Here is a 14,792-nt window from a genome sequence, read left to right on the forward strand (position 1 = left end):
TCTTTTACCACACGGTCATGGGGTTTCAGAGCTCATACCAGATAATTAGTCCAGTTATATTATAATTTTACAAGTTTGTAGCCTAATTTAAGAGATTAACTACAACTTAAAACATTTTTCTTATTAGAAACTTAATGTCCTAAGCTCACACAATATGACAAAATAATAAATTCATATATTTAAATCTCTAATATGGTAATCAATCACAATTCTCAATTAAAAAGAAAATATCTTACCTTTAAAATCAATCCTAGCTCCTTTTCCTTCCTTCTTGTTCATTTTTATCTCAGAGTTGTTAGGGGCACCTTTCGAGTTCTCAAGGTAAGCTGAGCTTGCTCCTTTCTTGGAGGGATGAGGATCACAGAGTTTTGCGTTAATCTTATAAAGCTCGAGGGCTTTAATAGCTGCTGCATTGTTATCCATACGGAGAAAAGTTGGACAGGAAGCACAAAACTCATTCGTGCAGGCCTCATTTCCACAGCCCTCAGTTAACTGGTGGTAGTAGCGTTCTATTAGATGCTTTGCAGCTGCTCGCTTCCTGTACCAAACATTCAAACAGTAATAAGCACAGTGATTAGTACAGCTCAGGAACAAAGCTCAACAGATCATCAAGGCAAAAGTTAGTCAAGCATTGAAGTAATAAACTTGCATATTAAGATGAGATGTAAAAACAGGAAATCCACTGTTTACCCATAGCTTTTGACTAGTGAAATATTTGATATTTTCTAAGATACTAATATAAAAAATGTCAAAGCATCTTAATACACAGTTTTCTTTTGGTTAAAGGGGTGGGGGGGATTCTCTTGTTGCTGTATTGTTCAGCACAACAGCCGGAAAAACACAAGGATGAAAGCTAAGAGTTTTATCATTTTATCACTTTAAATTTAAAAAAAGAGAGTCTATTTAGAGCATCAACCCAGTTTTCCTTTATATAAACACCAAATCAAGTTTATAAATACTTAAATTTTTAGTTTTCACAGAATCTCTATCTGAAATTAAGAAAACATTTTCCATAGTTATCAACTAAGTGAGAGAATAAAAAAATAAAGAGTAACTTTACAAATGAAAATATTGAAAGGTAGTGTTTCTACAAGAAAGTGGTTCCAGAGCACACAATCTTGAAACCAAAACTTCTCACTAAGCCTCCTCATTAATTCCTTATCAAAACAACATGGAATATTTTAAGTTCCATAAGGACAAAATATTATATTCCTCCTATTTTGATAAACTTAAACGAAGGTTACTTTTCCATTACGGCTGTTCCAGCAAAGGAACCAAGAATGTTGAGGAAGGAATATTTCATTAAGCAAATAGAATCTATTTCTATGGTTTATTCAACTCAATTCTATGCTTCCAGTGATAATATGAGGTTAAGTAGAAATAGTCTACTGGATCCAAAGAAACAATTCAAAGCTTTTCTCTCTGGTCCTAAATTTTATGTATGGGATAACTATAAAGAATCAAACCTATAAGAAAAAGGAATTCAACTAATTTAAATCTAAAAACATTCCTGCAATTACCTTATTAACACGTAGGACTAAGAGTCAAATGGCACTGGAGTTTACAGTTTATTCATCATGAGACACTCAAGAAAAGTGGCAAACAAGGAGATAGGGCACACTAATTAAGTCTAATTTTGTCTCAAAAGGTAGGATTCTAAACTATCAAGAAAGACAAAAAGAGTGATAATTCAACACATCCAATTCATTCTAGTGCTTTTTTCAATTTCACAATGTTCCATGCAAATTTACCATTCATGGCATGCAAACAGAGAAAGAAAAAAACCCCACAGAACACACTTAAAAATGCATGAACCATCTATATGTAGGTACATACAATCCCACTTTTGGATACTAAAAGTTATTATTCCAGATATTAAAATTCAAAATATGAAAATTAAAACATGTAAAGGAATAACAGAATACAGAAGACTTAAAGCATATGTTGCTATTCTTCAGTAAAGAATGGGAGGTATAAGATCTGCTCTCTCAAATGGAAGTAGATTTCTCTAACAAGAACATGAAATAGGTATTTCCATTCTGGAGGACAATTATGAACATTTATCAAAAGTCTTAAAAATATAAATATCCTACCAATTAGAGATTCCACTTATATAATTCCCATAATATGTATAAACATGGCGACCATCTTCCTGATACATCACCAACTCACAAGTCAGCTATGACACAATAGGTTTAGGATGAACCCATTTTTGTTTCAAAGTGTTAATAGTAATTTTCACTGTGTAATATGACTGAATGGGTTTTCTAAAATATCTCCATCTTTTTATTTCTAATATTTTCTTTTCTATATTAAGTATGCTACTTGTTATTAAAAATTAATAAATATGAATGGGGAGAACATTAGCAGTTTCAAAATTTTATGTACACAACCTGAATAGCCCCAGAGTTTTAGAGTATCTATAAATTTTTAACAATTATTTATCAAATTCAAAATGCCAAAATGATCTGTTTTTTCTTAGTGAAAATATCAAGTTTTGTCTTAAAGTTACCAAAAACAAATAAACAAAAAACTCTTCATATATATAATACTTCTGCAAGTACTGAATAAAGAAGGAATATGAACAATGAAATAACTCTGAGAAATCAAAAGACCCTCAATTAAGTGTTAGCTCCTTTTATCTCAGGAGCTGTATGATACTGACCAGATGATTCTTTAGATCTCCATTTTTCCCATTTTTAAGAGTGTTTTCAGTTCTCAATTTTGAGTTATTCTATGGAATAGGAAAAGTGAGCAATAAACTCGCACTTACTGAATGCCTAGTAACAAACTCAACACATTGCCAGGAACTTTTATAAAGATTATTGCATGTAAAACCTATGAATCCAAAGGTCCTCTTCAGTCTACTGTCAATGAAACAATGAGGAGTTGAACCTTTTACCTAAGATCACACAAGGGAAAAGTATATAACCAGGACTGTAAAGAGTCCAAAAGTCTTCCAGCTTCAGAGTCTAAGTCATTCACTGATTAGTAGAACAATGTAATTTTACAGAAGGTGATTCATTTCCTCATAACTAATTGCTAACATTAATGGTCCTAAAAAATCTAATGGGAAAAATAGATCCCATTAATAATGTGTAACTGACAGAAAATTTAAAAAAGAAAAAAAAACATCGTTATTTGAATGTGCAGGTTATCTGGTACCATATATAGAGACCAAGTTTCCTGAGGAAATGGTACCAATGTATTCTTTAATGCTAATATACAGCTAATTTGTTTAAAATGTATATGCTAAAGCACTTCATAGACAGTGCCATTTTAGAAAACAGTAATCCTTAACATTTCAAAGTTAGAACCAAGGCTAGACTGCCCCTGTTTACACACTGGCTCCACCCCTTATTGACTGTGTGAACCTGAATAAATTATTTGGCCTTTCTATTGCCTCAGTTTCCTCTTTATTAAGATGGTCATATGTGTAAGAATTACCATGACTGTGAGAATTAAATGTGTTAATATGTATATAAAGTGCTTATAATATTATCTGGCACATACTAAGCACTATATAAGCATTAGCTGCAGTTATTATTGTGCTATTGTTATTACCCTCCTAAGTATACATTGAGATGATTAGCTACCTTAACCATCATGCTCCTGATGCTCTGAGGAATTATCTAACAAATCACGCATCTAATAAGAGATTTGAATCCAGGTTTGACTGCAGAACTTGAGCTTTTTATTACAACTACTAAGAGGAGAATAAAGAGTGAGTTACTACCTCAAATTGATCTGGTTCTCTGTCGCCAGGTAACAGATACAAAGGGCACTGATAAAACAGGACTAAAAAGAGGTCATGCCCCAAACCTCTATGTTACTGGTGAAATCAACCATATTAAGCATTATTTTTTCTTCACCCCACTGATGCCTTGAATTATCTGAGTACATTTGTATCCCATCTAATTTAGGGCATAAAAAAAGAAGAACCACTGAAATTCAGTGGAGTAGATAAAGGGAATGAAGGGAAGGAGAGGATGGGAAAAGGAAAGACAGTATAATCATTCTGACATTATTTTCCTATGTACACATACAAATACACCATGGTCAATTTCACCATTGTGCATAAAAAATTAATTTAAAAAAGAAAACTGGGCAAATGGCAGAACAATCAATAGAAAGAAGGGGGGAAGAGGTATTGGGGATTGAACTAGAACCGATACCGATATATTCCACGTTTTTATAACTATGTCAAAACAAATTCTACCATCATGTATAATTTTTTAAAAAGCAAGAAATTTTAAAAAAGAAACTTTCCTCAGTAGACTAAAAAAAAGCATACAAATTATAGAGCACAGAAAAGCTAACATATTAATAATATAAAGGTAAATACTACTCATATGTTTTAATAAATTTCCTGTCCACAGTTAACATCTGTACAGCAGCAGTCATCAAATCATAGGGCCAAACCTAACCCATCACCTATTTTTTAGAGTTTACAAACTTAGAATATTTTACATTCTTAAATGGTTTAAAAGAATGTGAACAGAATATTTGGTGTTCAGACACATAAAAATAATACAAAATTCAAATTTTTGTATTCATAAAGTTTATTAGAACATACCCAAGCTCATTTATTTACCTATTAGCTAGACTATTTTTACACTCCAACAGCAGAGTTGAACAGACCTATGGTTGGCCTGCAAAGCCTAAAATAAATACTACCTTGAAACACCACACACAAAAAATTGCCAACCCTTAGGATCTATCCTCTCTCCCCTGACAATTTCATCTAATCATTTGTCTTCCTTCCTCTCTTTCTCCTGAGCAAATAAATGTAATAACATGTATATCTTTGGGCTAAGGTTGTGGCTCAGCGGCAGAGCGCTTAAAGGGCACCTGTGAAGTACTGGGGTTTGATCCTCAGCACCACACAGAAATAAATAAGTGGATAGGTAGGTAGATAGATAGATAAATAAATAAATAAATAGCTGTATTGTGTCCATTATTATATATATTTATATATAATGTGTATCTTTCTTCCAGTATTACTAAAGAAACAAAGGAAAGGAGAAAGGGAAGAAGAAAGTTCAGAAGGAAAAAGGGTGTAAAGGAAAAAGGGAAAGGAAAGGGAAAAAAATGGAGTAAAGCATTTGCCCTGATTAGATTCCTTTAGTAACACCTTACCTACTGTTCATAATCAAAATGGCCAAAATAGGATCTATAGCTTACTTTCTACAGCTTTCACACATCGCTCTTACTATGTCAAAAGTCAGAGTCCTCCAATAATAATAATATTTGTTAAATAAAGGTATACCTTTCACCAGGCACAGTGGCACAAGCCTATAATCTCAGAGGCTTGGGAAGTTGAGGCAAGGAGGATTGCGAGTTCAAAGCCAGCCTCACCAAAACCAAGGTGTTAAGCAACTCAGTGAGACCCTGTTTCTAAATAAAATACAAAACAGAACTGGGGACATGGCTCAGTGGTCCAGTGCCCCTGAATTCAATCCCTGGTACATCCCCCCAACCCCCACAAAAAAGGTATACCTTTCTTATTTAGTCAATAATAAAGATCAAGTGAGAATTTCCAGTAACAGATCTCTAAAAGTTAATGCAGACACCTGAAAATATTTATCCAATTAAAACAGGTAATACCTTTTTTCTATGACTGAATTATTTAGACAGTCCTAAAAATAAAAAGTTCTATGGACTAAATCATATCTGGAAGGTCAGAGTTTACTCTAGAGATCTGGACAACAAGTCTTTTAAAACTGGTTTCTTCTTGGTAAGTGTGCTGATGTCAGTAATTAACTGTGAAGTATAAAAACAGTAAGATGAGCTGACAATAAAAGGATGTGTGGCAAAGCAAAGTCAATATTAATAACAGCTTCTGGGTAACAGACTTGTAGATATCAGCTGTTAAATTCTTCCAACTCTGCTACATGCTTGGAAATTTTTATAATAAAATGTTGAGAGGAAAATGCTATCACCATATTCCAATTTTCAAGAAAGTATGTTAATCTGCAGAATGATATCAACCACAAGTGGCAAAAAAAAGGAAATACAACCTCAGTGTCATCTATGGTACCCACCAATACCATGTTTTTTGACTTCTAATTTAGTTTTTGTAATAGTCCAGCACATAGAAGAAAAAAATTAAAATGAGACTGATTAAGGAGTTAGAATCTTACCACTGCTATAAGTTACAACTTAAGTTACCCAAAAAGGAGACATATAATAGGGAAATGTATTTACTATTCCTGTATAAATGACTAAGCATGAGGGTCCGAACCATTAAAATGACCACCACCAACTTAGGAGGCAGAAATTGAACAAGATTTTAAATTCAGTACCACTTCACCAGCCTTAGAGAAAATGATTAGGAGACTCCTACATCAGAAATAAAAGGACAAAGACTTATTATGAACACACATACAAGTATAAAACTCACTACTAGAAGAGATATGAAAATGAAAGAGAATCAGTATAGAAAACTAACAAATGACAAAGTAAGATAAGAACAAAGGATACACAAAACAATGAAAAAATTATTGCTCAAAAGTACAAGAGTAGGTTGTTACTCATCAGTAAAAACCTTGACTATAAACAGATTAAATTCCCCATCAAAACAAATGGACTAGCTGAATGGGTAAAAAACCAAACACGACTCAATTTCATGCTGCCTTCAAGAAATTAACTTCACTGGTAAAATACATACAAACTGAAAGTGAAGTGATAAAAGACATTCAATGTAAATATAAGCCATAAGCATATATAAGTAGCCATACTCATATAAAAAAAAAAGACATTAAGTCAAAAACTCTAAAGACAAAGGAAGATAAAGAAAAGGCATATAAGGCCCTCCAGCATTGTCTCTCACAGAAGTATCAATTTAAACAGCTATTTATGCACAAAGCTAGCTTGGTCTTGCCTGTGTACTGCACTGGTCTGGGTGGACTGTGGGCTCCAGTATGATACAGAATTAACATTTTATTTCCCATCCCCATCCCTTTCCCAATAACTGAAAGCACAATGTGGAAAGAGTAATTGTCCATGTGGGGCAAGAGAAGGAGGCAGAGGCCAATCTCCTCCTGGTGAGGTCCAGAGACAAGCAGAATTCTGTAATGCCTGTCCACAAGCCACTGGCTATAGATGAGGATTCTGGGCCCATCCCAACCGCAGAGGCCTGAGGGGACAGACTACCATTTTTGGGTATTCTACCAGTTAATTCTAAATAACACACCAACTATGGATTTGGGACAAATTTGGGTTTAGAGCACCCACTAGTGCTGGGAAGATTGGAAAAACAGATTTGCAGCAAAACTGGACTTGGATGTAATCTTGTAGTAAAATAGTAAAAGTAACAACAGGCACAGGGAAAATAAGCACCTTGCTTAATATTTCTAGAAGGACAGGCACAAAAACCAGATTATAAAGAATGGAATGTAATCTTAATCCTTCAATGAGCATATGACATTAGAAGCCAACAAGCCCTGAGAACTCTAAGGGACCTTGACCTAACCTAACAAAGTAACAGGAACCAACCATAAAGCAACTGACATATGCAAACGCCTAACAGAATTCGAAAGTTATAATGAGGAGACTCATTTTTTTAAAAATTGCTTTTTTTGCAAAACAAAGAGTTCAATAGTCTATCAGACAAACCTGAGGTTCAGCAGTTTTTTAAAAAAATCAAAGAAATCCTCAAGCTGAAAAGTACAAACTTAAAACATGATCAAAGGCATTAATAGAAAGAAAAAAATCTGTAAGCTTAAAAGTGGGCTAGTTGAAAATAGAGTAGGAAAAAGGAAAAGAATGAAGAATAATCAAGAAAGTTTATGGGAAACCTGGAGCAGCATTAAGATAGCAAATATTAAACTTACTGACATTCAAGAGGAATTTGGGAATGCCAAAGGAGTACAAAGTTTATTCAAGGAGATAATAAGAGAAAACTTCCCAAATCTACAGGATACAAATAACCAGTTACAAGAAGGTCACAAGTCACCAAATTCAACTCAAAATAAATCTAACATGTTAAATTAAGCTCTCAAAGGATAAAGTTTAAGAGTATTTTCAAAGGAGCAAGAAATCAGAAGAAACATATAAGCATATTCCAAAATTACTTGAGAACAAATTTCTCAGAAAAAAATTTACACAAAGTGGGGAGAATGAAGTGGCTGTGACTGTTTGATATTTTAACACTGCTAAAGAAAAACTGTTTAAAACTACCAACAAAGAATACTGCATCCAGAAATGAATTAGAAAAAAGGGTACTCTTAAGATGAACAAAAGCTGTGAGAATTTCTCACCAGCAGACCTGCCCTACTCCCTGCTAAAGGGAGTTCTTCAAACTGAAAGAGACGCTAACTAGTAAGAAAGAAAACACTGGAAGCTATAGAACCCATTTGTAAATATCTGAACAGAAAAAAAATCATAAACCTTTCAAAAATCTTCAGATTAAATACTATAAAACAAAATGATTAAAAACAAGAACAACATTAATATATTAAGAGATGGGAAAAAGGAAGACCTAAAAGGGTACATCAAAAACTCAAAATGTGCCAGGCATGGCAGTTCATGCCTATAATCCCAGTGGCTCACGAGGCTGAGGCAGAGGGATTGCGAATTCAAAGTCAGCCTCAGCAAAAGTGAGGCGCTAAGTAACTCAGCGAGACTCTGTTTCTAAATAAAATACAGAAAACATAGGGCTAGGGATATGGCTCAATAATAGGGTGCCCCTGAGTTCAATCCTTGGTACCCCCCCAAAAAATTCAAAATGTAAGGAGGAATTAAGTAAGTAGAGTTTATCAGTAGTTTTTCTCATTTTTTATATGATGAATGTTAAATTGAAATAATTTCAAAATAGCTTGTTATAATTAAAAATATGTCTCACTATAACCATGAAGAAAAAATATAGTGGATAAATATGGTGGATAAAGAACTGTGCTATACATACACAATGGAGTATCACTCAGCCATAAAGAAGAATCACTTTATGACATTTACAAAATGGACGGACCTGAAGACCATCATGCTAAGTCAAATAAGCCACTCCCCAAAACCAAAGGTAAAATGTTTCTGATGATGTGGAAGCTTAACCCACAATAAGTGGGGAGAGGGGAAGAAGAGATGTTAAGTAATCAGACAAAAGGAAATAAAGGGAAGGGAGGGAGATAGAAAAAGGAAACACACTGGAATGAATCCCAAATAATTTTCCTATGTACTTATAGGACTACACCATAGTGAATCCCACCATCATGTACATCCATAAGAATGGGTTCCCAACTACAATAAGATATATTCCATGCTTATACAATATATCAAAATGAATTCTACTGTCATGTATAACTAAAAAGAACCAATAAACAAATCAATTCTGGAAAAAAAACTATTCAAAAGCAGTACTATGAGAGAAAAGTGTACTAATCAGTATAAAAAGCAGAAAGAAATAATATAATGTTACACCTCAAGTCCTTAGAAAAGAATAATTCCAAGACCAGTGGAAACGGGAAATAATTAAGAACAGAGCCACAACTAATGACATCAACAATAAAAATAATAGAAAGATCAGGGAAACAAAAGAGTTGGTTTTTTGAAAAGATAAACAAGATTGTTAGACCCTAACCCAAACTATCCAAAAAATAAAAGACCCAAATCAAAAACATTACCAGTAAAATAAGGGGATACCACCACAAACACTAAAAAAATCCAAAGGATCATTAGAAACTCCTTTGAAATTCTATATATGACCTATTCAAATTGAACCATGGGGATATAGAAAACCTAAACAGACCAATATCAAGCAATGAGACTGAAGTAGTAGTTAAGGCTTCCAACAAAGGAAAGTTCAAAACTAGATGGATTCTCAGTCAAATTTTACTAGTCCTTTAAATAAATGATACCAATCCTCCTCATTATTAGCACATGAAACAGAAAGGGAGTGAAGATGGTCAAATTTATTCTATGAATTCAGTATCAACCTGATACTAAAACCAGACAGACACATCAAGGAAAGAAAATTTCAATATCCCTGATGAACCCATGCAAAAATCCTTAATAACGTACTGGCAAACCACATTCAAAAGTACATTAAGGCCAGGTGCGGTGGCAGACACCATCTCCCAGCAGCATGAGAGGGCGGGGCTGGAGAATCTTAAATTCAAAGCAATCCTCAGCAAGCTCTAGGTGAGACCCTGTCTCTAGATAAAAAGCAAAATAGGGGTAGGCATGTGGCTCAGTGGTCAAGTGTCCCTGAGTTTAATCCCTGGTACCCAGCCCACCCTCACCCCCCCCGCCCCCCCAAAAAAAAACCATTAAGCAAACTGGTGTGAACACTCTGGAAAGGGGTAGAGTTCTCATCTCGCACATGCAAGACCCTAGGTTTGATCCTCAGTACCACATAAAAAAAAAAAATAAACAAACAAGTGAAATAAAGGTGTTGTGTCCAACTACAACTAAAAAATAAATACTTAAAAAAAAAGGGCAGTATGGAGATTCCTTGGAATAAAACCCCCATTTGACCCAGCTATCCCACACCTCAGTCTATATCCAAAGGACTTAAAATCAGCACACTACAGTGACACAGCCACAACAATGTTTACAACAGCTCAACTCACAATAGCTTAACCATGGAATCAACCTAGATGCCCTTCATTAGATGAATGGAAAAATGAAACTGGCATATATACACAATGGAATATTAGTCAGCCTCAAAGATGAATGAAATTATGGCATTTGCAGGTAAATGGATGGAGCTGAAGAACATCATGCTAAGTGAAGTAAGCCAATGAATGCTGATCCATAATTGGGGGGAGGGGTGGTGAAGGAACTTTGGACAGAGGAGAGCAAGTGTAGGGGAAGAGGAAGGGAATGGATATAGGAAAGATGGTGAAATGAGATGGACATTGTTACCCTATGTATGGGTATGATTACACAAATGGTGTGAAAAGTTGTGCTTCATTAGTGTTCAATGAGTCAAAATGCATTCTGCTGTCATGTGTAACTAATTAGAATTTAAAAAATATGATCATTAAAAAAAAGAAAATAATACATCCTGATTAAGTGGGTTTCATCCAGGGATATAAGGTTGGTTCACATTATACAAATTAATAAACATAATTCACTACATAGAGTTAAACACAAGAATCACATGATCATGTCAATAGATGCAGAAAAAAAGAGTTGACAATAATCTAGCATCCATTCAAGTTTAAAATGCTGGAGAAAGTAGGTATAAAAGGAACTTAACACATCATTGTAAAAGATACATATGACAAATCTAAGGACTATATAATACTGAACCAAGAACAATTGAAAGCATTTCTTCCAAAATCAGGAGCAAGACAGGATATACCCTCCTACCACTTTCATTCAATTTAGTTCTTGAAATTCTAGCTAGAGCAATCAGGGAAAAGAATAAAAGGGATATTAAGTAGGAAAAGAAGCAAATGATCCATTTGCTGATGACATGATTCTTTATAAAATGATCCATTTGTTGATGACATAATTCTTTATAAAAGACCCAAAAGACTACTCCAGAAGACTTCTAGACCTGATAATTCAGCAAAGTAGCAGGATGCAAGAGCAACATAAAAAAGAATAGCTTTGCTATATTCCAAAAATGAACCTACTGAGAATGAAACCAGGAAAATTATCCTGTTCACAATGCGTGTGCGCGCGCGCGCGCACACACACACACACACACACACACATATCCAAACCTAGGAATAAACCTAACCAAGGAGATTAAAGACTGCTACAATAAAAACTGAAAAAAGAAATTGAAGATCTTAGAAGATGAAAAGACTTCCAATGTTCTTGCATAGGCAGAATTAATACTGTCAAAATGGACACACTAAAATAAGCATTATTAAAATTCAATGCAATTCACATGAAAATACCAATGACATCCTTTACAGAAGGGGGGAAAAAAGGAATCCTAAAATTCATTTGAAAGAATAAAAGACCCCAGAATAGCCAGAGCAAGCCTGATCAAGAAAAGGATGCTGTGGGCATTAAAATTATACAATGTAACTGTAGTAACAAAAACAACATGGTATTGACATCAAAAGAGAGCATATGACAAAGAGACAACCACATAGATACAGTCATCTGATAGTCAACAAATGTGTCAAAAACCTATATTGGAGAAAATTGTCTTTTTAGCAAATAGTACTGGGAAAACTGGATATCCACATGTAAAAGAATGAAACTAGATCCCTCTCTCTCTCCCTGCACAAAAGTCAACTCAAAGTGAATCAAAGACCTAGGAATTAAACCAGAAACTTTAAGAACTGCAAGAAGAGAACATAGGCTAAACACTTCAAAATATTGACACAAACAACAACTTCCTTAACAAGATCCCTAAAGTGCAAGAAATAAAACCAAGAAAAATAAATGGGATGACATCAAATTAAAAAGCTTCTGCACAGAAAAAGAAGAGAGTGAAGAGAGCGACTATATAGTGGGGAAAAAAAATCTTTGCCAGCTACTCCTCTGATAGGAAAGTTAATACCCAGAATATACATGAAGAACTCAAAAAACTTAATACCAAAAACAAAACAAAAAACTCAATCAATAAATGGGTAAAAGAAATAAAGGGACATTTACTGAAATACAAATGGCCAACAAATATATGAAAAAAAAATTTCAATATCCCAAGCAATCAGGAAAATACAAATCAGAACCACACTGAGATTTTATCTCATTTCAGCTGAAATGGCAATCATCAAGAATACAAATAATAAACGCAGACAGTGATGTAGGGAAAAAGATACAATCACACACTATTGGTAAGACTGCAAATTACTACAACCACTTTGGAAAGTAGTAAGGAGATTCTTCAAAAGATTAGTAATAAAACTACCATATGACCAGGTATTCCACCCCTTGATATTTATCCAAAGGAACTAAAAATCAGGGTACCATAGTGATATAGGCATGTAACAATATTTACAGTAATACAAGTCACAACAGTCAAGTTATGGAATCATCCTAGGTGCCTGTCAACATACACATGGTTTAAGAAAGTTTTACTCTGCCATAAAGAAGACTGAAATTATGCATTTTCTCATAAATGGATGCAACTGGAGAACTTCATGAAGTGAAATAAGCCAGACTCAGAAAAATCAAGGGTTAAATGTTTTCTTTCATATGCAGAAGCTAGAGTGAAATAGGGAAGAAAAGGGAGCATAGCTCATGAAAATAGAAGAGAGTAGAAAACGGGGCCTATTGAGAAGGGCGGAGAAAAAAGGAAGAACTATAGAATGCCATGAGCATATATAAATATGCCATGGTGAATTCCCCACCTCTGTGTGTGTGTGTGTGTGTGTGTGTGTGTGTGTGTGTGTGCATGTCTCTATGTGTATCAACTATCGATTTAAAAAATGATAAACAAAGACCAGTAGAGTATAGAAAAAGAACAGAAGTAGAAAGAAGGGGAGGGAAAGAGGATTTATTGAAGTATTTCATGCATGTACAATTATGTCAAAATAAGATTTATTATGTACAACTACAATGCACTAATATTAAAACAAGATATAGAGAAAGAAACTGGAAAGATCTCAAATAAAATAACATACTACTGCACCTCGAAGAATGACAAAAACAAGTTCTAAACCCAAAACTAGAAGTAAAAATATAAAGAATATAAATAAAGGAAATCCAGACATAAAACACTGTATCAGTGTAATGAAAATTGGTTTTAAAAAAAAAAAACATAGGTATGTAAAGGATAAATCTTTAGTTACACTAAGAGAAATCTAAAGTAAATAAAATCAGAAAAATGAGACTTTAATATTGAAACCACAGAAATACAAAGGCTTATTAGATTATGATGAGTAGCACTTCAAAAATGAAGAATAGGCAAGTATGTGGACACATCATCTTACAGTGATTGAATCATGAAGAAACAGAATATGTAAATACACGAATAATAAGGCAATCACTAGTGTTTTAAAAAAAAGCCTCCTACCAAACAAGAGCCATGGCTGAATATTATCATTTTTAAAATAATTAATACCAATGCTGAAATTATTCAGAAAAAAATGCAAGAGGGAGAAAGAAATTCATTCAAGCTCTTCTATGAGGCCAGAGTTACCTTGATGCCAAAATCAGAGAAGGACACAAGAAAAAGGCTAGAGGCCAATATCCTTCACATACAACTCCTTAACATCACACTAGCAAACCAAATCCAAAATCACATTTAAAAGATTATTCAATATAAGAGATTCACCCCAGGATGTAAGAATAATCTAACATGTGCCCATTAATAAATGTGATATACCATATCAACAGAATAAAGGATAAAAACCATGCGATCATGTCAACAGATACAGAAAAATATTATGAAACATCAATATCCTTTTATAATACAAATTCAACAAATTCAGTATCTAAGGAATGTACCTCAACAAAATACTTTATATGAAAAATCAACTGCTTATCTTCATACTTAATAGTGAAAAACTGAAAGCTTTACTTTTAGAACCAAGAACAATACAAGAATGCCCTCTCACTACTTGTAGTCAACATTGTACTGAAAGTCCTTACCAAGACTACAAAGCAACAGAAATCAAAAGGGCATGATATAGGCATAAAAACAAATACATAGAACAAGAGAACTGAAAAAGGAGCCTAAAAGTAAACCCACATACCTACAGCCAACTAAACTTCTGTTAAAGTGCTAAGAACATGTATTTGAGAGAGGACATTTTTTATAATAAATGGTACTACTAAGAAAACAGGATATTCACATAAAGAAGAATGAAATTAGATGCTAACTCTATTATCATATAAAAATCAACTCACTGAATTAAAAACAACTACAAGCCATAAAACTA

The 14,792-nt window shown here is 33.9% G+C and overlaps 2 protein-coding genes across 44 annotated transcripts in view; one reads left to right on the forward strand and one right to left on the reverse strand.

Annotated features, from left to right (window-relative positions):
- Positions 1–14,792, forward strand: part of LOC110598540 (uncharacterized) — a 287,890-nt gene that overhangs the window by 240,344 nt on the left and 32,754 nt on the right. The window lies entirely within an intron of this gene.
- The window catches only part of Ube3a (ubiquitin protein ligase E3A), a 96,082-nt gene that overhangs the window by 29,807 nt on the left and 51,483 nt on the right, over positions 1–14,792 (reverse strand). For all 7 annotated transcript variants that reach the window (XM_005316898.5, XM_013359140.4, XM_078049095.1 and 4 more), the window contains one exon: positions 237–538. In XM_005316898.5, coding sequence (XP_005316955.1) covers positions 237–538 — 302 coding nt within the window. The remainder of the gene's footprint in view (positions 1–236; positions 539–14,792) is intronic.

This window comes from Ictidomys tridecemlineatus, chromosome 5 (assembly GCF_052094955.1).
Source record: "Ictidomys tridecemlineatus isolate mIctTri1 chromosome 5, mIctTri1.hap1, whole genome shotgun sequence".
Lineage (NCBI taxonomy): Eukaryota > Metazoa > Chordata > Mammalia > Rodentia > Sciuridae > Ictidomys > Ictidomys tridecemlineatus.